The 25,837-nt window shown below is 35.7% G+C and overlaps 1 protein-coding gene and 1 long non-coding RNA gene across 4 annotated transcripts; one reads left to right on the forward strand and one right to left on the reverse strand.

Annotated features, from left to right (window-relative positions):
• The first annotated feature begins 434 nt into the window (after positions 1-434).
• LOC113572688 lies at positions 435-8,081 on the forward strand. The gene is made up of 2 exons (XR_003410148.1): positions 435-591; positions 7,778-8,081. It is a non-coding gene; the product is annotated as an uncharacterized LOC113572688 (long non-coding RNA).
• Positions 6,823-25,319, reverse strand: LOC113572686 (otoferlin). Of its 3 annotated transcripts, XM_027002461.2 has the most exons (42): positions 25,277-25,319; positions 24,970-25,087; positions 24,820-24,874; positions 24,416-24,547; positions 24,147-24,213; positions 23,973-24,053; positions 23,675-23,837; positions 23,326-23,512; positions 23,040-23,226; positions 22,632-22,855; positions 20,291-20,399; positions 19,895-20,069; positions 19,667-19,787; positions 19,483-19,583; positions 19,299-19,389; positions 19,070-19,186; positions 18,827-18,979; positions 18,494-18,674; positions 18,270-18,394; positions 18,026-18,160; positions 17,770-17,931; positions 17,561-17,680; positions 17,292-17,453; positions 17,039-17,201; positions 16,337-16,404; positions 16,185-16,214; positions 15,856-15,981; positions 15,657-15,726; positions 15,341-15,359; positions 15,148-15,262; positions 14,808-14,945; positions 14,583-14,720; positions 14,322-14,449; positions 13,972-14,142; positions 13,657-13,817; positions 12,271-12,413; positions 11,885-11,973; positions 11,621-11,719; positions 11,251-11,492; positions 10,968-11,146; positions 10,140-10,240; positions 6,823-7,003 (listed from the first exon to the last, which is right to left on the reverse strand). In XM_027002461.2, exons 1-42 carry the CDS (start codon positions 25,317-25,319, stop codon positions 6,823-6,825), a joined length of 5,370 nt encoding a protein of 1,789 aa, XP_026858262.2. The 3 variants fall into 3 exon arrangements, with proteins under 3 accessions (XP_026858262.2, XP_026858261.2, XP_026858263.2); XM_027002460.2 differs by lacking the exon at positions 15,341-15,359 and having other exon boundaries at positions 15,148-15,265; positions 15,653-15,726; positions 25,283-25,319; XM_027002462.2 differs by lacking the exon at positions 15,341-15,359 and having other exon boundaries at positions 15,148-15,245; positions 15,666-15,726.
• Positions 25,320-25,837: the final 518 nt, after the last annotated feature.

The following is a 25,837-nucleotide window of genomic DNA, read 5'->3' on the forward strand; positions in this document are numbered from 1 at the left end:
TGGGCCCATGGGCACAAGAGGCCCACAAGGCCTACAAGTCAAAACCTACTAAATCAATATACAACATTAAGGTTCACTGTTTCTCTCTTGTTACTAGGAAATATCATTTTGCATGATATTTCATTCCATATGTTGGCTTGCCACAACTGTACAAGTTTCCTCTGAATTGACAGAGCATTAACTGCTGTTAAGAATATTTTCATAAAGTGACATAGTTTGCCTTTTAAAACTCTTATTGTTTCCACGTCGCAAACAAAAAGGTTAGCATGAGTTTCAAAAGGTTTTAAAAGCTGATAATGCAGTGCAGTGCCCTCTGCAGGCCAATCGGTAAAAACAAAAACGTGTCACCAGATTGTTATGCCAAACATGTGCTTGACGTTTCATGCTTTTTCTGACTCACTGTTGCTGACTTCTGTCCATTTAATTAAGAAAACACAAGGCTTTAGATTAAATGCAAAGTAGTTAATGGCATACTCTAGAGCCTCCTTCTGGTGGGCCTGGCTCCAGCCGAGCAGTCAACATAATTCTGTCATTACATCGATGTTCTCCGATCTTGACATTTCGGTTGCAAACGTTTCATCACCAGACGAGGTGAGATCTTCAGTGCGAGCAACATCGAACTAATCAACCCGAACTACCGATATTTACCTTGATTTTGACATTACATGTTTGTAAATTTCTGTGTAAATGTGACCTGCTTGTACGTACCTAATTAATTTTTTTTAAAGAGTTATAACAATTCAAGTCATATATATGGCAAGACTTAAATGATTGATCGGTAGATGCGTTTACTATGGACAGTAAAAATGTAAACTTTTTTTGTGGATAATTATTTACCTACATAGTCAACAGATCATTGCAGTACCAGTTTTGACATGATTGGGCCAAATCCCTAGTCCGAAAAGAGCTCATTTTTAACGGGTGCAAAAAAATTGTGCTTTTTTTAAGTACTTGTAACTGCAAAGTTGTTGGGACTCCTGAAAAGAAACATGAATCCAGTTTTATGTTCCTAGTTGAAAATATTTCAAAACATATGGCCACTAGGCGTGGTGCGCGTCTTTAAAAATCAACAAGCACACCACTTAGTGGCCAAAAGCTTTAAAACGTCATAGAATCACAAGGAATCCTTATAGGCTATAACATTTAAGTTTCATGATGATTGGTCAGCCAGTGGTAAGTGGTAGGCCTGTCAAATGCATGCATACACTGATTGGCTAATAGCAGTCACGAGTTTCTAAATATTGGTTAATCCTTAATGACCCTTGTACAACATATCTCAAACACTAGTTTGTACAGTGCCCCGTAATTACTTATATTCGCAACACTCAACAAAACTGGATGAAGAGTTTAACTGTTTATGGAAAATATGCAAATTTCCTGAAGGTTTAATTTGCATAAGGCGGACATACTTTTTGGAATTTCAAAATGTTTTTTGATAATTATTGAAGTTCAGGACTCTTGTGAATGTTTGAATATTTGAACGTTTATGGAGATTGGTTGAGAACCCTGGGAATAGTTCACAGAAGTAAATTTTTGCATTATTATGAAATTAGCAAAAATGTAAGTGGGCAGAGCTTAATGATTCCTGTAGGCTTTTTTGTTTGGTTAAGTCAAGGAAATTCACTGAAGTGGAATATTGTGTCTATGTATTATCGTGCGTGGGGGAAATGACCAAAATGTGTAACACTGCCACAGTAGCACATTTTTACCATTTACATTTACATTTAAATTTAGCCCCACCATCATTCCTTTACTTGGAACCCTCATTTCACTCCTGTTGTACTTTGCTGCCAAATTTGGTCTTTCTGGGTAGAATGCTGTACATTGCCTTTTAGCCAAGAAAGAGAATAAATCTAGCCACAAGAAGCAGTTCCAGGTTAAAGCACATATAGACTTTTGGGCCTATAAAGCACAAGGGGCCCACAAGGTTTATAAGTCAGATCTGAATTAAATCTTGTATCATTGTACAACTGGTTCTCTGTTATTAATAGTAATGGTAAAATCTAAAGCAATTTGCTGACAGTACATCAATGTGTAACTGCTGTTTAGAATACAAGATCAATTCTTTGTTTTTAGTGACATATGACAGTAGCATAGCACACATATGAAATAATTATGTATATACATTTTGATCTGATGCATTTGGGCTCAAGAGACACTGCTTCATGTGGTCAAAATTGTGAAAGGCTCACATTTTATACTGTAATTTCATGAAGGGTCTTGAAAGATGATATCAACCTAATTTTGCACATACAGTATTTAACTTTGAACCTAAGTCATAGATTTCAAGCAAATCATAATAGCTAAAATGCTATTTTTAACATGAATAGTTTTAGTTTTTTTTTTTTGTTTTTTTTTTTGTATTTGTATTTGCCAAAGGTGTTTGGCTTATTTAACTCTTATTTGAGTCCACCTTGCAAACACTAAGAGCTGCATCATTTCTAACAGTTTAAAAACGGATAAAAAGCAAGCAAGTCACAGTCAAAACTGAAAAGCATGATTAGAGTGTTGTGCCATAAGTGTGTGTAAATTTCTATGCTGATTTGACTCACTGCTAAATTCTTTTGCTGAATTCTGTCCATTGAAGTAAAAAAGCAAAGCCTGTGATTGTATGCAAAGTAGATAATTGTGCACTGTAGAGTTTCTTGATGGGGGATCTGGATTTAACTTGGCAGTCAACTTCATTCTGTCATTACATGTATGTCTGAAAATGTCTGTGTTGATGTGACCTACTTTTCCTGACCTCTGTCCATTTAGGTATTTAAACACAAGGCCTGTGATGCAAAGTAGTTAATTGTGTGCTGTAGATTCTCCCGATATCCTAACTAGCTCAAACTATGCAGGCACCATCAGACTATCATTATATGTATGGCTGTAAATTTCTATGTTTATGTGAACTATGTTTCCTTATTTTTGCCCATCTAGGTAACTGTGTCCTGTAAGACGTCACAGTGACCGATTTGTCTCAAACTTTATATTTTTCCTCTGAATGTTATATTGAATAGATTTGTCCATTTTGGTCAACATCAGTCAAACTATGATAGATTTTCAGTGATATGACTCAGAAAAGTCATCCTGGAACTTATTTGCTCAATGTGTTGCAGGTACATAAAGGTTTTTTCAAATAATTTTATTGTTTCAGACCGATGATTATTACAAGACCTAATTTGAGATCACTGAATGAATATCCTAGGACTAGTTCGAAAAGTGTAAAGTTTTACAATTAATTAATGCAAAAATATATATATATATTACTAAATTTGCAGTTATAATTGCAGAGTTGTTAGGACTCCAGCAAATAATAATTTGAATCCAGTTTTATGTTCCTAATTGAAAATATGTTGTGCTTGGTTTACTTGAGTAGACCCCGTAATCACATAATGTTCTGAAACTTTATAGTTGCAAAGATAATTAAAGTATCCTAAGTTTTAATTATTTATGTTTCATTGTGATGGGTCCATTTTAAGCCTGTCACATATCTTCTGAAAGCTGACTGGCCAATGGACTTCACAATTTTTGACATATTGGTTAATCCTTAATTAACCTTGTAAATTATAGCTCAATGATGCAGCAGGCAAAGTTTCATCTTGATCTGATGTTGAGATGCTGAAATATAGTTTTCAAGCATTTAAATGTAAGCCTATTGACTTTCACCAAATACAACAGTCTACCTTAGAATAAGTTTCATACGTTTGTAAAATTTAATCAAAATTGGATGAAGCATTTATGAGTTTTAACTGTTTATACAAAATATGCTAACTTCTTGAAGGATTAATTTGCATATGGTGTCCATATTGTTTACATTTTTTAAACTGTTTTGATGATTATTGAGGATCAGAGTCTTTTGAATATTTTGACACCAAGATTTTGTTGAGTGGGTGAAAAGCCTAGAACTAGTTCACAAAGTAGGTTTCACAAAAAAGCAAAAACAAAAACAAAACAAAACAAAACAAAAACCTAAAAGGGCAGAGTTGAGCCAAGGAATGCAATAAAAGCAGAATTATGTTTTTATGTCTTATAGTGGGAGAATATCATAAAAATGCAAAGGACTGCACTATAGCACCACCATTGTGCCTATGAAGGTCCCTTCACTTGGCTGAGTCATTTCACACCTGCTGAACCTTGCTGCAAATTTTGTTTTTTCTGGGTTTTTGCTGCGTTTAGGTAAAATAATTAGAAAAAATGCGAGCAATTACTTTAGGGTTTCAAAAATAATAAACAAAACCCTAAACAAAAATATGAGCAGTTACAATAGGGTTTCAAGCAGTGTGTTTGAACTCTAAAAATTCCAACAAAACAAAGGGTTCCAAGCACTAAAGCTCTTGGACCCTAATAATACAATAGAATAACAATACAATTTGTAGTTAAAATGAGGTCAACTGCACGATCCTGTAGTCTGTCATGTGAAATGTGATGATGAAGAACATTCAAAAGATTAATTGGCTTGCAAATGGTTGGTTAGTGAAGTCATCAAAAATGTTTAAATGGAGTCTAATAATTCTTCATAATCATTAATATGGATCCACAACATCAATTAATCCTCTAAGAACACTTGTAGGAGTGCTTGCGCTGCAGATTCGGCCAGTATACTGACAATTAACTGGTTTATGTCCAGTAAACCTGCTATATAGCAGGGTAGCTTCACATCATATGCTACCACAGTTTTTGGAACTGAAAACCCTTATTTTCCATGAACTTTAAGTTAACACATTCATTTGCTGAACCCTCTTTGTGAAATACCCCTTTGGTCCCTTCGTGGGCTCCATATTCTTCTATCAAATAATAAATCAGTGTTGTCTTTTTCTTCCTGAGTTCTTCATTTAGTCAGTTGATTTTGAACTGACTAATAAAATGAAGGATTTGGAGGCCTCAGCAACATGAACCACACGAAAAAAACAAAACAAAAAACCCCCCACTTCTAAACCAAACCTGTGCAAAGCAAATCAAATGACATTGTTTTAATACAAAATTGAAGATGATTGTAGAGTTTTTTCATGTACTCTAGAGCCACACATTTGCCACACATCTATCAATTTAAATCAGGATGTTTTTTCACATGGCCAATTTTGTTCCAAAATGAGTCAGAGTAGTAGGTCTCTTTCTAATTGCCCTAAGGAGTTCTAAGCCTGAAGCACTTTTAAGGTGTAGAAATACATTAATGGTTACCTCAGACTTTCATCAGTAACATATTCCATATAGTAGGCTAATGTCTGGGCAATAATGCTTCTTACAGCTATTACAGGGAGACCATGTCTCCCACTTTTTCCTTTAAATAATGTTGACTGCACATCTATGTATGCAGATGTCAAACAACAAATCATGAGAATCAGGTTAAATGTTACATTGATTGATCCACATTACAGCCTTGAAATACGGAAGAGGCTAAAATGATCATGAAACAACTGAAAATGAATGTTGACAATGTTTAATTAAATTCTTCAAGTATAGGGAAATTCACACTACAGACACCACTAAAATCTATTAATAACCAATAGGTAGCAATAGGTAAATGTTTTGTGTGTGTATTATCCATGAAGATGGCAGTGTTTGCTAGAGTTCTATATGTAGATTCACTGAAATGACATGAATATATGAATGTTGATTTTTGACAATACACCATCACATATTCCAAATATGAATAAACATTAAATAAAAAATGTTTCATGATCTATGTTGCCTAGACGTTAGCTACCTTTCTATCAAATGCCAGGGCGATTCTTATATGTCAATTGAGATGTATATGTAAATGTTAAATACAATATATAGGGGTACCTTATTTATAGCATGCATTTCAAACCTTTACACAAACTGAAATGAAAGTATTTCAGTTTTTGTTGAAGGTTTAGTTATTAGTCTGACATTGGATGGATGGAATTAATGTTAATTAGTGATTTAATTCGCCAAAGTGAAACTAACTAGCTGGCATGATAACTCAAAAGGAATTTGAACACATTCGATCTCTGGGAATGAATGACATTGAACTAGCTAAGCTGTCTAGTTACTTGTGTCATGCTTCAGCAAATTCAGTTCCTGTTTGAATTGTTGAAATAATCAAAGATCAACTTATTAAAGATTCTGTAGTAACGACCATATCATTCACTCCACCCATGGTAAAGCAGTTACGCCAGTGATTCATGTTGGAAGAGAAAGTCGGTTATCTTAGTGTTGTACAATATCTTTGCAGCACAAAGTAGAGTTGTTTTTAGACAGTTATTTCACGACTTTTATTATATACACCTCAAAAAAAATACCGAGGTCCGGACCTCGCTGACCTTGATGGTGGGTACGGCTATGGATGTATGTGTGAAGTATACACTGTGGTGAAGTTTTATTAAATGTCTACAACTGTATATTTTACTTGCTTTCTGTACAGGCTTTGCAAAACCTTAGCATTATAAATGCATTATTTTAAGTTTATTTAGCCTACACATCTACATTTAGAAGTATAAAACATAAAACATGGATTGTGAAAAGCAGATAAAGTACGGGTTCAATGAAGAAACAGACTTTTCAAAAAAGATTGCATTACTTCCCTATTAATTTTTAGGGACACAGTTTCTCAGTTGCATATAGCTGTATTAAAGTATTTTACTGTTATCAAATCCTTATTTTATTAGCAATGTTTATGTCCATACAGAGTTAATAGGGAGGTAACATTGAAGATAAAGACATGAGTTGGTTAGGAGGGTAGAAAAAGTTTTTGATCAAACAATACAGTTTTAATAGTCTTAGAGATAGGTCACATCACTTCTATGTGGAAAATCTTTGTTTCTACATCCATGGTGAGGCCAGTGTAAAACAAAGGTTTAGTGAAACTGCCTATTAGGCCCCAAGTAGCTTCTTTACCATGTACCCAGGCATGCTGTAAATGAACAAGGCCAGCATTGCCAATATCAGCAAAACCACAACAATTTTGATGATCAGCCACTTGTAGGTGTTGCAGATGAGATATCGCACTGCTTTGAGTGGGCTGATGAACCACAGGAAGGTTGTGTCAGGCCGGCTGGCAGGACAGAAAAAGAAACATTAAAGACTGAAGAAGCATTTAAAAAACTAACAAACTGTCAAATCTTAACATGTTTACTTTACAATTTAAATAATCTTAGTAGAATATGGCAATACAAGAAAACTTTATCCATAAGGCCATTTGGTGTTATATTTCTATTTATATGAATGCTTATTAACTTTATATTTAGATGTTATTTGAGTCTAGAAATCTTGTTTACAAAGTAAATAAGGTATGCCTATTCAAGCTGATTAATATTTTCATAATCATTACACTTTAGAATTATTTTAATTTTGATCAATATTTTCATAATAACTATAGTATAGAACTGTTTTAGTTTACATAGTTAAAATGTCCACTATGAAACATTCATTTTAGTAATTGAATTAATTTTGCAGTGACTTTAGAACAATATACAATAATTTAGTCTGCATTACTTTGGGAATTTTAATTTTTTTATTTTTTGAAAAATGAAAGCAAAATCATACAAGCAGAGGTTAGGGCACTTACCATACAAAGTATGTTGATATAAATGTTGATATAGATCCAGATATTGTATGCAGAAAAGCTTACTTTCTATTTGTGAATAATAGTGCTCTGTGCTTCCTGCGTTTACATGATAAGCTATTTTAAATTTTCAGTCTATTCAGAAATACTTTTGGTCAATCTTCATTTGACTCTGTTCTGTGTTCTGTATTACTAATAAGATTTTTTTTGCAGGATTATGTATTGATCTATTTATTTTAAAATTTTCCCTTTTTCATGTCGCAGTGTTCCAATTTGGTGAGTTCAAAAGCTTGATGTTCTTCTATCCAGGTATGTATTCAGCCTCCTCGTCTAAGATCTTGCGCTGGATCATGGATTCCCCCAGGCAATATTGGCCAGGCAAGTTCACTATGGTAGTTCTCGACTGAACCACTGGATTGCATTACTTCTGCAAAGGGGACTGAATGGCGAGTACGATCTGCAGTTGGTATTTCTCAAGTATTCCCAGCTACAGACCACACACGGTCCAGCTGGGAGATGATGGGAAAAGAGGGTTTAAAAGCATCTGAATAAAGCAATGTGAAACAAAGATTCGATGTTAGTATTGAAGTCATCACTACAGACAAGCAATAATCAGAAGTAATATTTGCCTGCACCGTTTCTTTATGGTATGTCTGTAATGGGACAGTTGCGTGTCAGATTAAAGTGCAGACTACTCACTGGTGGGAGCCAGTGAGTGAGGGAATGTTATGGAGCAAGGTTAATAAGTAGATGAAGAAACAGAAACCAGTACAAAAGTGAGGGTGTTTAGGTGTACATGAAGACTTTTCAGCATGGAGATAAAACCAGGGAAGTTGGGAACAGCGGTGAACTACCACTGCACCACCTATGACATGGACACATTACATGACAAGTTATCAGATCATTGTACTGTTTACATTATACAACTTTCCGTCTTATAATCAGGAATTTGAAGTCACTGTGGCTTGCATGTTACCTGACTTATCAGCAAGAGGGATCACATTAAAAGATCTTTCACCATTTGACAAGTCTGACTGGTCTCCAAACTACATTGACATGAAATCACTCGAGAAGTGACACGAGGAATGACAAGACAGAGCTTTTTCTTCCAAAAATGGACATCAGCAAGAAGCGAGCAATCGTTTGTGTGCTGATTTGTGATGAAACGAGGAGGATAAAGAACTTTTGCTGTAGCCATGATTGATGTACAACTCCTCCCCCCAGTTTCTCCTTCACCCTGTATCTTACACTCTCATTGACTTTGTCAAAGTCACTGCCAGTCATAACCAGGTCTTAACACTCTTCATACTATAGGATTTGGACATGCCAACAGTTGTAGATATTTAGCCTGCTTGACATTTTTTGGGCATCTGCGAGTTATTGTCAAAATGGGGTCTTTAATTGCATATCACTAAAGATGAAGCCACAGTCAGTTGCAACAAACAATTGCAACAGACTGAGTTGTGATTTTCCTTGTAGCAATTCCTTTACAAATAAACTTAAATTTTTTTTTTTTTAACCTGTACTATGAATGCCTCCTTTTATTTGCACTACTATTTTGAGAGGAATGCAAAGGGAAGAAGTGTACAAAAAATAAGTTCAAACAAAATGTGAAATGCAAAGAAAATAACAGTTACAATTCACTTATATGCAGTTATTAAAAAAAAAAAAAAACTGACTGGCTTGCCATTTTTCTTGCCTGTATTAAAAACCCCATAATTGAGTATTTCACATATAGCGATCGAGAGCTGATTTTCGAACCCTGAGCAAAAGCCAATTTGCTTCTTATATGTTTTTTTCCCTTTTCTCTCCACAAACTTGCAGACAGTGGAAAATCAAGGATAAAATAATATAGTGGGAACTTAGCATTAGAAACACAAGTATTGGTGGGAATGATCGACAATGAACATGACCAATGGGAAAGAACATCAGAGAACATGACCAATGGGACAAAGACCAAACAAAGGAAATGTCCAAATGGGGTGCTCAAACAAAGGAAAACACAGACGGGCAAAATGCTGGAAAAACCAAACGAAGGAGATACCAAAGCAGCATGCTCAAACAAAAGGCAACATATTCCTCAACGAATAAACTGAAATGAACAACAGTTTCTTTTGTTTTGTTTTTTATCATTTACCTTCCTGTTGGCTCTTTTCACTTTCACCTACTTTGGCTTTTCACTTTCCTTTCGTGCTCGACAGTACTATACCAGTCATTGCTCTACAAAGGCAGCACAGGTTGGACCTTTACGGTGTCATATAGGAAGCCAGACTATGGCCTAAGAAAAATGTGTCTGCTATTGCAGAGTAAAGCTGTAGCTAGATCGCTTGTTTTATTTTTAGTATGTTAATTAACTTAGAAGCATTAATAATTATATTCTTATTTTATAGTTAAACAACCTTAGGAAGATTAAAAATTGTGAAATAGTTTCCATTAGTTGCGCATGGGTGAGAAATTTATAATATTATAATAGAAGTTCAAATATGTAAAATTATTACAACCTATATTACAACCTATATTACAACCATTCACTTTTAGATGAAAAAATATTTTTAAAAGATAAACATGAACTGTGAAGTGTTTTTGAAGACATTAAGTGTTTTTGAAAGGTGTTATGATCTCTTACTTAGGTTTCTCCAGAGGCTCGGGGTCATTGCGTCCTTCACCAACAGGATTCTTCTCAGCCTCTTCAGCTGTCAGGAGGTGAAGCTCTGCCTCTACTTTCCCCTAAAAGATGAATATAAGCAATTAACTGTCCATTCCAAATTCAATGCCATAGGCTTACTACTGCTTTAGTCTTTTAAACTTGTCATCATCATGTATGTATGCTTTAATCTGAGAGAAATTACAGTGTCCTCCATAGGCAAACACCTCTCCAAAGATCAAAGTGAGATCTTTGCAGAGGTTTGGGGGTCACCAAATCTCCACACTACAATTTGGCGCCACCTCTCCAAAACTATAATTTGATAGCAGAGAAGCCATTTGAAATACATGCCAGAAGATATCCTGTGGTGTCAAACAGATACCACCTTAAACAACTGGACTTTCATGAGCATTACTGGGACCTTGACAGGTTCTATGGTTAGATGAGAAAAACGCCCATGGTGGGTTTGGCCTGAAAGAGGGATGATGGTCATGAAGAAAATTGCCAAATCCCCAACGTGAAGTATTATGGTGGATCTTTGATGCTGTGGCCTATTTATCTTCCAAAGGCCCCTGAAACTTTGTTAGGAAATATAAACTCCTACTACAAGGAGATTTTAAATCTAAATGTTTTTGCCAAGAAGCTTAAACCAGATAATGGTTGGATCTTCCAGTAGGATAATGATTCAAATTGTATCTTCAAATCCACAACATTGGTGCTATGATCACAAAATCAAAAGATGTTTATGCATTTTCTGAATTTTAATTGAGGGTGCTAATAATTTTTAAAGAGACTGTTCTATAGACGTACCGTGATTTCTATCTCATCATCTTCACCCCTGGCTACAAGTGGCCACCAGCCCTTGATTCTTTTAATTTTGAAGATGTTAACCTTTGGCATTTCATTTTCTTTGAGAATCATGTCGATACTGCACAGTTTTGCTGTTTTTGCACCGCGAACAAATTTGTTCAGTTCCAGTTCAATGGCACCTGTATGGAAACACATGTATTCATGAAAGGACAGTCATTCATTCTGGATAAAAATATTTATATTTAACTATGAAAATAATTTGATAACCAGTGAAGAATCACACCCAGGAAGTCATCTGCAGAGAAATGATCACAGTCCCAGATTTGTAGATTCAGGCGGGCAGGGATTTTGTATTCAGTCTCATCCCAGGAAAACATGGTTTCCTTCTTTGAGATGACGATTTTCTCTTCAGCTATAAGGTATTCAAAGGGGTAAATGAAGCGCCAGTTGAAGTTTCCCTCTCCTGTTAGGGAGTGGTAGTGAACATCTGTGTCTTGCTTGTCTTCTTGTTGTCCTTTAAGCCATCTGGAAAATCCAAAAATCATATTTAGAACAATAGTAATAAACAATTATGCAGTTTGGGCATAGCCAGCATAAGTGATCATGGTGCATACAAGAAGATGTCTTTTTTAAAAACAGCAAAAGCACAATACCCTCTCACGAAAATATCACTTGACTTCTCTCCTGTGAATATGTCGTCATCCTCCAGAATAACTTCATCTGTGTTCCAGACGATCACCCTGAGCTCAAACCTGTCAGTAAAAAAAACCCAATACTTGAAATTGTCAACTTAAATAATATATTAATTCTAAAACTTAAAGGATGTCATATATTTCTGGATATATTCAGTAGAAATACCATTGCAACAGCAAAACAAACAACAACAACAACAAAAACATGATTTTGTGTGGACCTACTTCTTTGGTTTCCTTGGTGAAATATCAACAGGAGGTCCAGGAGCTGGCTGATTCTTTGGGAACATGTCCACCCATATCTCAACTCTTCCCTACACAATGAGAATGCTGAACACCTTCTTGGAATAATGCCACATTTTTATACTGAGTGTACAGAAGTTGGCCTCTATTAAAATTCGGATGTTTTTTTAATGGAATTATTATTATAGAATATCACAAGATGAGTTCTACGTTTATTATGATTATTGTAATTACATTTATATTGTATTAGAATTGCACCTGTGGGCCACTGAAAAAAAAAGTTTAAAAAAATGGTGTAGCAAATTAGAAAAAACATAAAGGGTCACACACTGATACTCCTTTAAGTGAGCCTGATGGAGGTGACTGACCTGCTCAATCGCAGATCTCTGACAATTCCATAAAGGCCTTGTCTCGACATGCTCTGGGACAAGTTTGCAACCCACTTTTGGAATGCCCTCCCAATGATTAAGCACGGCTAAAGCAAGGTGCTCCTCTGTTGGCTTTTTGAGCCCTGTCAAAATATGATAATAATTAATCAATAGCAAACCTGTGTCAGATGGCATCTATCTATCATCATGAATATTTATGTTGTGTTAAGACCACTTTGTGCATAGTCCCTATTTATGCTGTGTACTGTACGCTTGGAACATGTCCCCACCACTTTTTAAAGGTGTTCCTAATGTTTTAAAAATGCTTCTAATGTTCCTAATGACAGAATCAGAAAATATTTGTGCTCATATTTTGACACAACGCTGAGATAGTAAATGTAGCAAACTGAAATTTTGTGAAATTAAACGATGTATTTTTATTAAAATAAATAATAAATAACTGCACTACAAATATATCTTAAACCATAATGCTGACACTTCTTGTATAGGCTTGACAAACACAGCCATAAAACCTTTATGAGCTTATGCAACTCCTGGTCCGCATTCATGTCCCTAGCACTCTTCAAAGCAAAGATATGCCCACGGATTTGTGTAAACTTGCCTAAACTTGCAACATTACTTTAAATAACTTTTAGACAAGAACCTTTTTGATTAAGAATGGTTGGGGAAAGGGAACTTGCCACTGATTGCTGGAGGAAATAAAGTTTCTAAATCTCTACCTCAGTGATCTGTTATTATTGTTGTCTAACAGCATTACTGTCTAGAAATTCAGAGGAACAATTCTGGATATTTTGGATATCTGGATATTTACATATGTAATGCTGAAAACCCATCTATTTGCATAATATTTAAAGGACAACTGACACTGCTTCCTTATTGACTGACTAATTTAGTACTTATTGTAGGGCACTGTTTATGTTGTTCAAGAAACTCTAGCACTTATTGTTTATAGCACTTATCATTGTTTAATATAGACCTTATGTATTTTTCACTTCTAGGTATCAGCATTCATCCCTGTATTCTACAGTATTCTAGTTCATTGGTATGTTTAATTCTAACCTACTGTACTGTACTTGGATATATTCTATGAGTAAATGACAAAGCACTTTTGTAAGTCGCTCTGGATAAGAGCGTCTGCTAAATGCAGTAAATGTAAATGTAAATGTAATGCTAATGCTTTAAAAGCACATTCTGTCATTTTTATTCAATTTAAATCACTCTTATTTTGTTTATTCTTCATGGCATATGAAGAACAGAATCAGAAAGCTTTAAATGAAGGAATTATTGACTTCAAGTGGCATTTATGACATAAAACAGGAATAAGTAAAATTAATCTAGTAATCTTTAAAAAATAGAGCAACATACCATTTTCATCCTCAATTTCAGTGGGTCCTGTGTAAACTCTATTTGCCACCTTTACTCTTCCTCCTGGGCCATACTGGGGTGGATCTAATTTGCCATCCTTGCAAAGTTTTGCTAGGATTTGTTTTGGCTTCATTGGGTCCCTCCATACGTTGTAGCCATAGCTAACAAAACAATGAATAAAATGGTAAAAAGAAACATACAAAAATTAGTCCATCTTAAATGATAGTATAACTGCTTAAAACGTTTCAGTTAGATTATAATGCAGCCTTTTATAGTGCAGGACAATTTTGTATAAGAATAGAAGAGAACACCTACATTGAATAGGTTGATGGGATACCACATGTAGGCCTGTGCTTGCTGTAGAAGCGGTTCTCCAGGTCAATTTTGGTTTCCCCTATCAGTTCATCAATGCCAACCAAATCCCAGTCATAAATGGATACGGTAAGGGTGGAGTCCACTGGGAATGTTGCTTCAATGTCAATTGATCTAGGATTGAAGATAAGCAATTTGGTGTCTAGCATATTTTCAGAAGTCTGGCATGCTGTGTTGAAGTCTGGCTAGATCCTCTTATTAATCCTCTAATTATCATTTTACAGCAATTTATAGATTACTGCTTATTTTTCTTATATCCCTAATTCCATCCTCCAATGTTAGCACAAACTCACTTTCCAAACACAGGGTTAAGTTGTTTGGAGACGTAGTTTTCTTTGTCTTTGATCTCTGTTTTTCCCAGTTTAATGGCAATGTATGGATCTGCTTTCCCATTTATATCTGAAGGGTGCAGGTCCGTAGCCTATGATAAATTCAGTTCAGTTAGAATTTCACATTCACATTGAAAACTCAAGGATTTTTGTGAATCTTAACAGATTCACAGTCTGTACTAAATGCTTATATATAAATAAACAAATAAATAAATATATATGTACCCTTATGATATAGATCCGAACTAAAACATTGATTGGCTCATTTGGTGGAATATTCTGGAACATGCCCATGGTGGAATCATGATTGAGGTCTCTTCCCATCTCATCTAACAAAGGCAGTTTGTACACACATAGAGAGCCCTGCAATAAACAGCATATGACAATTAGCTTGATCTAGCAGGTATATAACAACTAAGTGTATTGTTTTAGTTATTTAACTGGACCTACTTTGAATTTACCAACAATTCTGTCCTCATCAGCTTCATTTTGCTCTTCTTGGTCACCAGCCTTTCCTCGATAAAGGTTAAAACTATGGAGCCAATCTTCAAAGTTATCAAAGTCATTCTCTAGCTCTTTGTTGTACACCTGTTCAAATGAAAAAAGAACCCCATTGTTTCAAACACCTTCTGAACTATTAAGTAAAGACAGAGTATCTGTCTAATAAGAAAGAAAGAAAGAAAGAAAGAAAGAAAGAAAGAAAGAAAGAAACAAATCAGCAGTGTATAAAAAAGATACACTTTGATCCAAAATTACTTTGCTAGTTTAAAAAGCATTTCAAAAAGATTACCTTCAGCTCATCCATTTTTTGTTTTTTCTTCTCAGGCTCGCTGTCCGTTCGTGGAGCTTTGTTCTTGTCCTTGGCTTTTCCCTTCTTCTTCTTGTTACCTTTCATATAGTAATTACTTATTAAAGTTTATAAATGGTGCACATAATACTTTAAATAAATGGATTCTTCATTAAAGTTGCCAGGTAATACAGGCTTATCATCTGTTTTTCTGACTAGATTCTTACTCTGCATTTGAATCAAATTTTTATTGGCTGACACAAGATGGATCAGCATGTACAATTCTGTCATATTGACTAGAATTCACTTCAACAGCTTTATACAAACTAGACAATTATTATAAAAAATAAAGGCTGTAAATGATAGTAGTTATCAGTTACTAGTTAGCAGATGTGGTTTGGGATAGATGATGTACTGAAACAAAATTTTCTTGTTACATGTTGGTATACATGTATTATTTCTGAAGATAAAACACATTACACTGCATTTCATGAGTGCATGATGAATATTGCTATCATTACCATCTGAGTCCAAGTCTATTTGTTCCTCGTCTGCTTTTTGCCCCTCTTGCTTTTTTAAACTCTACATAGAGAGAAACATATTCCTTCTTTTGCACTAATACTATAAAATAATTTTGCTTAACAGATCAATTGTCTTTGCCAACACCAGAAGTTCCACATTTCTTGGAAGAGAATGCACCAAGGCTCTTACCTCCTTGAGTGTTTCAATGGAAGCAAAGTACTTGGACCACCAGTCCAGCATGGTCTGATCCAGAGTTTCTTCTTCAGCATCCTCATCATTGTTTTGCTTCTTCTTCCCTTTTTCATTGTCATCATCCTGATTACGAAAAATGAGCATACTGACAATCGCATGAATAATGACACTGACAATCCAGTGCCCTATCTTACATAGTATGCATACACAATTACAGAGTATATCACATACTATAAAGCTGCCTTGCAATTTAATTATTACCAGCTAAAAATGTGCCATCATAGAGTGTGAAAGAAGGCCTAACCTGTACAGAGTCATGTACTCACCATATCAACCTTAACAACAGCATCAGATGCCTGTTGGGGCAACCAGAAACAAGAACAATTATAATTTAATCAATTTTCTTAGAATGCATGTTTTATTGCAAGAATTTTTTTTTAAAAGTCAAAAAGATGAGTCAAAGCAGTATCCAGCCTACCGAGTCAAGTTTGACCACTGTCTCCATCTTCTTCACAACAGGGTCCCCTGTGTGGATCACAATTTCTTCTGTAGATGAAATATTCAAAAACACAATGTAAGACCCCTTTCTATGAGTACAAAGTGTGCATATGATTAAACATAAACACACAAGCATTCATATTTATAAACACAGATAAACATAAACATTCATATTTATTTGTATATCTCTTTTTTGTGTACCTATAAAGCAGCTGTCTGAAATCATATATACAGAGAATCTGGTTCAATGCCCCTAAAGAGCAATTCATTGTGACAGTGGCAATGAAAAAGAGAGGAAGAGACTTTGAGAGGACCAAGGCACAGTATATGCCTCTGCACAGTAAACAACTACATTGTAGCAGGGGAGCTGTAGTGATGAGCCCATCAGTAAAGTCTCTATGCCACCCAGGAACAGTTTTTGATGAAACATGCAGATATGTATATATGAAACCATATTTTATGATACTCAAAGAGTCTTACATTTCTTACCATCAAGGTGGAAAGAATTTTTGTCATCATTTCTTTTTTACTGACAATGAGGTCAGTTTTTGGGCTCTAGGACTCATGAAAGGCACATGACCCACTAGAAAGTTGGTCTAAAGCTACGAGATACACTTGTTTTGGAGATTATTTTTTCAATATTATTTCAATAATACATTGACTTTGGCTTCAGAGTACACACCCATAGCAGACCAGTTGTTGACAGTCTTGTCTGGAGGTCTGTAAATAAACTTGCGCAATGATGTGACTGCGTGGGAGCCAACCATAGCAAAGCGACCAAAAGCTCTGCAGTCCACCACTCGAATGTTAAGAGGAGGATGGAAAAACTCATTCTCTGGTAGGTCCTAGTGAAAAATAGAGAACAGTGTTACAATTATTGTCAGTAGTGAACATCATTGGCCTTTATTGATATTTACTTGTCAGTTGAAACCCACCACTTCAAACCACTTGACAAGAGTGGCAAAGTTTGGATTTTTCCTGAAGTTCTGAATGACAGATGACTGTATCCCCTTCCCAGCACATTCGATGTCCACACGTGGTCTATCAACTTGGGAGAGGTTTACTCGCTTCAGGTCTCTTAGGCCCCAGAACAAAACCTGCAGGAGTTTGTTCAGTCGGTTGTTCAGTTTTGTGATGTTCTCAGGACACTAATGTTTTTAAGTAATCACTTATACACACTTGCATGTAGAATGGAGTCCCTTACCTCAATGCGATATCTGCTAAGTACTGGTCTAATACCAATCGGAACTGGGAGGATTGGACCACGGTCCATATCTGTAGGTCCATCTATGGGAGGCAGGTCGGCCTTACCACCTGGACCAATCTGAAAGATTTATTGTAAATCCCTTTTTTTTCTTCAATTTCTTAGACTTGATTAATACATTTCAGTTATCCTTGCTGTGGTCCTATTACCTGCAGCAGTTCAAAAGCAGCTAGCAGTTCACCAGCAGTGCAGTTCCCACGGAAGATCTGGTAGTACTCCAGCTGAGGAGGGAAGCGTGGTGGCCCATAATGCTCATCAAACATTTTAGTTACTGGCTTTGCAAATGTTCTGCCCATAAAGTCAGCTTTGCCCTACAACACATGAAAAATGCACTGTTGGCCCCAGAAAAAAAGTCAAGAAATCATATTTATATAGAATAGAATATTTAAAAGGTTTATTGCATACCACTGCATCCTGGTCATAGAGCTCAATGACAATAATGGGAGGGTCATCCCTCAGTTCACTGGCCTCACCATATAGCTCGACATTGTCAAAGACTAGAAGCTGATCCCATGTTGGGCAGAGGGTTTCGCTTATAATCTGAAAAGAGGGGGTCATGTGATTTAGTTTGATTAGTTGAATGCTTAATTCTCAGTCTTTTGGCTGAAGGTGTTAAAAAAGCTTTTCATTATGGTGAGGAGAAGCTTACCTCTGTCACCTGGCTGTGACAAGAGAAGAAGATTCTGGCAAAAGGGTCTGACAGGCCTGAGAAATCAGCTGCAAACAGACTTCTTGCCTGGTAAATGTGCACTCTCAGCTGGAAGACCTGCTTCACTGGTGTGAACAATTGTAGGAATAATTACAACACAGATGCAGTTATATCCCATTTCAAATAAATTTTTTTTGCTAGTCAAATAATGTCTGATTTCTTACTCATGTAGGTGAGGCTGATTGGTGGCGCGCCAGGCCCCTTGCCACTCTTCTTCTCCTCAAATCCATTTGGTAGCCCACTCAAGAAGTCCTTGCGCTGCTTGTTCAAGCCCAGCCAGAGATACACTTCTGTCTTCCCTTGCACTGTCCAGCCTGCTGGCCCAAAACTCTTTTTGCCAGGAAGCTAAAGGCAATGAAGAAGTTGGTACTTATAATTTAATTCACAGAGAAGCAACATATTATTTAGAAAGGAATTTAGAAAACATTTTCCAATTTTCCTTTCAAAATCAAAGTCCAGTGTATGAAACATCGTTACTTTACCGCACTGCATCCCACCTTGAAAAAAATTGTCTTGACTTTTGCACAGTCTTTTCCACACTCTTCAGGTGTATCAGAGAAAAGGATGTCTTGGGATGGCACTTTTGCATATGCAATGCGTTTTCCATTGCTGATCATCCATATGAAAATATGTGGAATGCTGTGCTGAGGCTGTGATGAACAAATGTAATATTTATTGTTAAATTTAAATAGTTCTACTTTTTGGCTTTGGGACCACATATATAGGCACAAAAATATTACCTCATCAGCCAAGAATCTCAGCTTCTGGAGGAAGTCATGTGCCTCTTTCACTTTATCCTTTACTGTTTTTTTTTTCACTTGAGTTCGCATTGATTTCGCTTGTTGGCTCATGTTTTCCTAAGGATGTGATCCAAAGTCTTGGTGAAAATTACCATCAAAGACAACCACACTATGAACTTTTGGTCATTTCTAGAGGTCTTAATTTTTGTGGAAATTTAGAAAACCATACCATCTCCCACATTAAGAGTTTCAGCCTTTCTCGATCCAGCTTAGTTACCCCTGCCAGGTTTTGGTCCTTGTTTGCCAGATTTAGAAAATTACTTGAACAGAAAAGACAATGATGCAATTAAATGAAATGAACGTAGAATGAGGAGAAAGTAATTTGCTTTTAAAAACCAAAAAGGAGTTTAAACCTGCAGCCACTGCTTAGTTCCTCTAGAACTCCGCGGAGGCGACGCTCCGGAAAAGCTTTCTCAGTTTTTATGATCTCCTGAACGTCGTTCAGCCCGTCTTCCTGTTAAGTAAATGGAAAGCAACAAAATCATAAATAACAACATTATATTGAACTACTTACAATGTATAAGTAGTGTAACTTACCATTTTTTCTGCAATATTTTCTATTATGTTAACATTGTATAGTCTTCTTCTCTGGTCTTGCCAGCAGCTCTTGAGATAGATGCAGGGCTTATTTTCAAAATATGGGAGGTGGAAGTAATTCCTGCAGAATGAGTAGAAATTAACATGACAGAAACAACAGATGTTGCTAATCGTGTTGTAATAGTGACTGCAGTATGCTCAAATAATTTTTTTTTAACTTTCACACACCTGTCAGTGATGAATGGTTTCATTACTGGGGTAGAAGACACTGACATTAGATCTTCACTATAATCCAGTTCATCATCACTGCCGGCTTGGATGAGCTCAGAATCTTCTGAATTGCCTCCTTTCTTCCGTGTTTGTTGTGATTTGATTGGGGCTTCATCCTCACTTCCATAATTTCCTATTATGGAGTTGACACTTTACATAAGAGGTTCTTTTCCTAGTCGTATTAACCTTTAATTGAACTAAGTGAATCATTACAGCACAAACAGCAAAAACAGACTGAACCAACTAAACGATATATTACAAAATCTGTGCAACAGAAAATACATTACACCAACAAAAATATTCAAGAAACAAGCCTTTTCCTCTGACTTAATATTTTTTAAAAAATGTTGTTACCTATTGTGACTTCAAAGTTTATGGGCTTGTCACCAATCTTTCTGTCAATCATGGTTGCTTCAAGAAATGCTCCAAATAGAAAAAACTCCTCTATCTTCCCAGTGGCATTCTACATTGAGGTACACAGAGATAAGATCGATGCTTGTTTATTTTCTTTTCATATTTTTTGCTTCCCTTAAGTTAGAATAACTGATTTATATATATATATATATACACACACATCAGATGCCACACAGGTATAAAAGAATGTATCCATATCTTAGCTCAGTTAGAATCATGCATGCATTTTATAATCTTTTCAACTGACTTTATCATTGTAAAATACACTGTAACTTTGTTTCAAAATCCATTTGTTTGGAAAATACAGAATAGCAAGTTATTTATGGCTAATGGCTTCAGGAGAATAAAGGACAACAGGTATTCCAGCTGTGGCCTCCAGCTGTCCACACGACCATTCCACCCGATACACAGTTACAGCTTCCCATTTTGAAAACCGAAGCTGCTGAACACCATTTCCCCTCTTCTTTTCACTAAAACCATACATAATGACGATATTCATATGCCCGTCATATATATCTTATATGCTTATATGAATTTATAATTATTTCTGATTATGTGTTATGTTTGACAGATTTACACATAAGAGTTAAATACTTCTATAACTCTTCTGAATGCTTCTATAGCTCTGTTTTGTGCCATGGTATGATGTGTATGATGTGTCCATGGAAGAACCGTCCATGGTCAAGAGGTGATAACGTTATCTGAGCTGAGGTCTCCGAGTCCTTGTCCACCGATTCCCAATCAACCATTCCCCTCTCATCTTCTCTCTTTATCAGCTTAATCCTTTTAGGGATTGAGAGAAGACTGCTTCATTTTATAATTTTGTTATAGCCTGGCATGTTGTCCTGTTACCTCACCATGACTAGTAAAGGGCAAGATCCAGTGAATTTAAGGAAAGATTCCTGAAAACCTCCTAAGTACAAAACCAGAATTTTGATTAAGGGAGGGACAGAAGAGCACAAGGGGACTGTGTAGAATTAAAAGTGGTAATATATATGGCTGTGAAAAAGCATGTGCATGAGCAAAAGAGAACTCACTATTTTTATTCTACAGGTTTTCCCACTGATAGAGTATGGACTGTAGATGAATGTAAAAAAGCTTTGGGTATGCCATCAATTATGACCCTTTTGAAGAATGCTTACATCTTATTAAAATGCATCAGAAATCCAAATCCTCATAATAGGAGGAGCAAAATATTGGATTAATTTGACCAAAACATCATCTTCAGATGTTCAGATACATTTTTATGATAAACTTGCATAGTGCTGTGCTACCAGAACCCCCTACCAACTAAGTCAGTTATTGTATCGTACAGTTTATTCTGTATCTAAGATTATAAGATACATATCTCCATACTACACTCTAAAGCCCCGACACTTAAACACCTTAAACCTTAATATTCCTTTGCACTTTATAACCAATACTGAACATTTCAGAGTTCATTTCATATGTACATTTTGACCACTGTGCTTAATATGAAAGCAGTAACATTATGCTACTAGTACATGTTATTGTACATGTGTGTTTACAGGATGTTGCATTTTTGTGTTAGACTTACATCACACCTTATATATTTAGTACATAAGTCTGGTGCACTTCTATTTTGTGTTATATAATGACAATACTTACAACTTGTGTTATATAATGACAATACTTAATTACACAATGCACTCATCAAATCTTGTCCCAAATGTAATATCCAATCCAACGCATTTACATGTAAACATATATGTACAATCAGAAGGTGTAAACTTTGCAATGCAACTGCACTGCACAGAATACATTTCTCACCTGATTTCTCACCTTATTTTTCACATATAGAGAATATTAAGCACACAGTACTAGACTTCAAGTTTTGCCAGGTACAGAATTCAAAACTTATCTTAAAATCTTAAATAATGTGTATTTAAATCCAGTAGGTTAGGACTGGTAAATTTGTTTTTAATGTAGCTAAAAATAGTATAATTCTAGTAATATAATTATAAATAGTTTAATTATAGTATTATTATTAAACCTTAATTATCCTATTAATGTTGTAAGATTCCAATCCAATGATCTTATTATACCTAATTACACCTAAAGGCAATGCCTGTTTAAATTTTAAAATTTAGGCATAATACAGGACTACGCATAATGTTGCCTCTACCCAGCTGCATATGCCATAATTTCAAACAAAACTGTGTGAACAAAGTGCACTATGATATGATGTTCTTAAAAGAACCCACAATATTAACAATTGCTATTGTCCAGCAAAACTATCCTCTGTCTATGGAATACTTACATCAGCAATGTTGGGCACCCCCTCCACCTTCACCTCAGAGTTTATCACAACTTCTTCACTGGACATTTCTATCATCTCCACAGCCAGACTAATCAACAGGCGGGCACGGAATGAGACCCCCTCTCCCACGCCATCGTTCAGATCCTGATACTCGTCCATCAGGGTGTAGTTCCGTAGCGACCCATACATGTTCACCCAGGCCGGGCCGAGAGTTGGGAAAAAGCCTGATAATAAGTGCAGGACAATACCCATCAACATCCTTTAACTTGATTTTGTTTTTGTCAGATTTTTTCTTTAATGTCTTTAGTGTATCTAGAGTGTTTTATGTATCTTTTACAGCATAGTGCAGAAGCCTGCATTGTTTTTTACACAAAAATTGTTCTGATGAACAGAAACTGTATCACTCACCCCTGTCTCCATCATTAGAGATCTTTTGCAGGTCTATGAAATGTGTTCCAAGTGCCACATCATTTACTTTATCTGAGTCACGAAGCTGGACCTTCATACGCCTGCACAGTGGTGGAAACTGTTCAGTGAAAATTATCTGCTCATTCCAGATTGGTTCATAAGTGCTCTTCTGCACTGAGGTTTTGCCCTATATCACAGGAAAAAGAACACATTGAAATATTATTTGCATACTACATTGGGATGTAAGCTAATGAATATTATCTGCAGCTACCATGCAAAAGCTCACCTTTTGACCAGCAAATAGCACCTGTATATATGGATCCACAAGGTCTTTATTTTCTCCAATGAAAGCCTTCTTCACATTGGCCATAATACTGGTGTTCATCTTAGGTAATCCTTCTGCTCTGTAGATTTTCAAATAGTATCGTGCCCACAGTCGTTCATCAGGGATACCCTCTGGTAGCATAAGATTTCTAAAATATTCAACAAGTTCAACATTAAAAACAAACAATCATTAAAAACAAACAAACAAAGAAATTTCACTTAAATATATTGAACCAGTTTAGGTATTTCAATATGAAATAATTGTACATTTTCTTTTTTTTCTTCAAACAAAATGTTTTTTTCTTTTTCACCCCTCAATGTCTTCATCCTCTTTGGATTCGACGTCTTTAAGTTGAGCTTTGATAGTGTCGCCCTTTCCCACTATTGCAATGTCACACTTGAGGTAGCCTTTATTCCCTCCAGTGATGTCATCAGGATCGCAGAGGGTAGCCCACTTGTGGTAAAACTGATGGTCTATAAAGGAGGAAACATTTTAGTCATGGCGATGTCCAGAAGAATACAGTTTCCTTGTATTGTGTACAGGATGTTCTGCCACTCTCGTTACTACAGTCATGTATCAAATGTAAGAAGAGTCAAACTGCTTGTTACCAGGTTGAGCATAAAGTGTTCCTACATCCATCTTGAAAATTCCAACCAATGTGCCACTTCGCAGGATATTTTTGGAGTGGACTACCTATGGAGTTGTTATGGTGAAGAGTGGTCATAATTTTATAGCAGTTGCAGGGTGGTAAAACAGCATCTTATATGGTTTAAAAAAAGAACTTACCGATAGCTTCAGAATCTTGTCAAACATGACGTCAATAGGGAGATTGAACTCAAAGACAAAGTACTAAAATAGAAGTGAGGGGTATGACATTTAAATAAAATTACTGCATTGTAGATTCTTAAAAATGTTTAGTGAGTACTGAAATGGAATTACTGAAATAATTTGGCATAACATTTGGTAATCTAATGAAGGTCTTAGGCACATTTGTGTTCATATATACTACTAGTACAAGATATTCTTAGAATTCCAAATGGACAATAATTACCTCATTGTAGTAAGGACAGTTGGTTGATTCCTTCATTGATGTATACTTCTTCTCATCACCAATTTCCACACAGACCACTGGATCTATGTTACACCCTGCCAGCTGTCGGGCCTCTATAACAGTAACACTAATCTAAAAGATATAAGGTGAGAAAATGGGAGTAATCTATTTACATACATTATTTTCAGCAGACTTGAAACCACTAGCGTTTAAATTTCAGTTCAGCTTGTTCAGATGAACTGATGTGAAATCCAATACACTTTCAAAGTCATCAGTAAATTTATTTTAATGCTTTGTATAATTCTCATTGTGAATTGGGTTCCCTGTAATTTATGACCCTGACCATAATTTCTGGCCCCAAAGTTCAAAATATTGATTGATAATATATGTGTTGTACAACATACTTGGAAATCCAATGGCCTTCCAGAACTAGGTTCAATCTTGATATCAGGCTTTGATCTAGAATATTTGGAATAAAATGTGTTTATTTGTGAAATGTTTCTCTTGATGTGATATTTAATTAATTATATGGATATAAGGAAAAACATGCTCACCTTTTGTTAGAGACATTGGTAGTTACAGCAGTAACAGAGGCCAGTGAGATTGTGTCAGGATCTTGTTTTTTGCTAAACCTTCTGTCCAAGTCTTCTGTTTCCAGGATGGCTGGCTCATCTTAGAATACCAACAGTGTGGTGTGTTATTGCGCACATTCCTTCTTTATTTGTAGTGCTTTAGATTACTTTTGACCATACATAGAGATAACACTAAATGGGTTGACTATCAAACATGAATGTAACTGAGCTCTATCATGATAAGATGCAAAATGTTCCATGTCCTCAATTCTGAATTAAACCTTACAACTCTCACCTTTTCCATCAGTGGAACGAGACTTTCCACGCTTCATGGTTGTTAATGAAAATTTTTCCTCTGAGCATCAGAGAGGGAAAATGCAACAAAAGAAAATATCATATCATTTGTCAGAAGCTGCTCTGTACATTATAAGATTAGTATCTAGTATTAGTACCTTTATAATCCTAACAGTACAATGAACCTACAGACAAATGAGCTAAAATTAACCATAGACAGGAAGCCTGTGTTCCCATAAACACTGGTTCTTGTTCAATATATTAAACAATTTTTATTTACCTAAAAATAAAAGTAAGTTGACTATTTAACTTAGCTACATTTAAGAGAATGTATAATTCTTTTAAATCAAAAACTCCTTTTAAACTTTTAAATGTTCAGTGAATGTTTAGAACTGGCTATAGTGAGTCATTTCATGTGTTTTATACACATCTACTTTTCCACTCAACCATCTCAGGTGATGGGGCACAGAAAACCTAGTATCTTGTGATAATTTGGCCTCAAAGGAGATTTTAATAATTCAAGTGGATGACCTTAATCCATCAGCAAGGAATGGAT

This window comes from Electrophorus electricus, chromosome 13 (genome assembly GCF_013358815.1).
Source record: "Electrophorus electricus isolate fEleEle1 chromosome 13, fEleEle1.pri, whole genome shotgun sequence".
Taxonomy (NCBI): Eukaryota; Metazoa; Chordata; class Actinopteri; order Gymnotiformes; family Gymnotidae; genus Electrophorus; species Electrophorus electricus.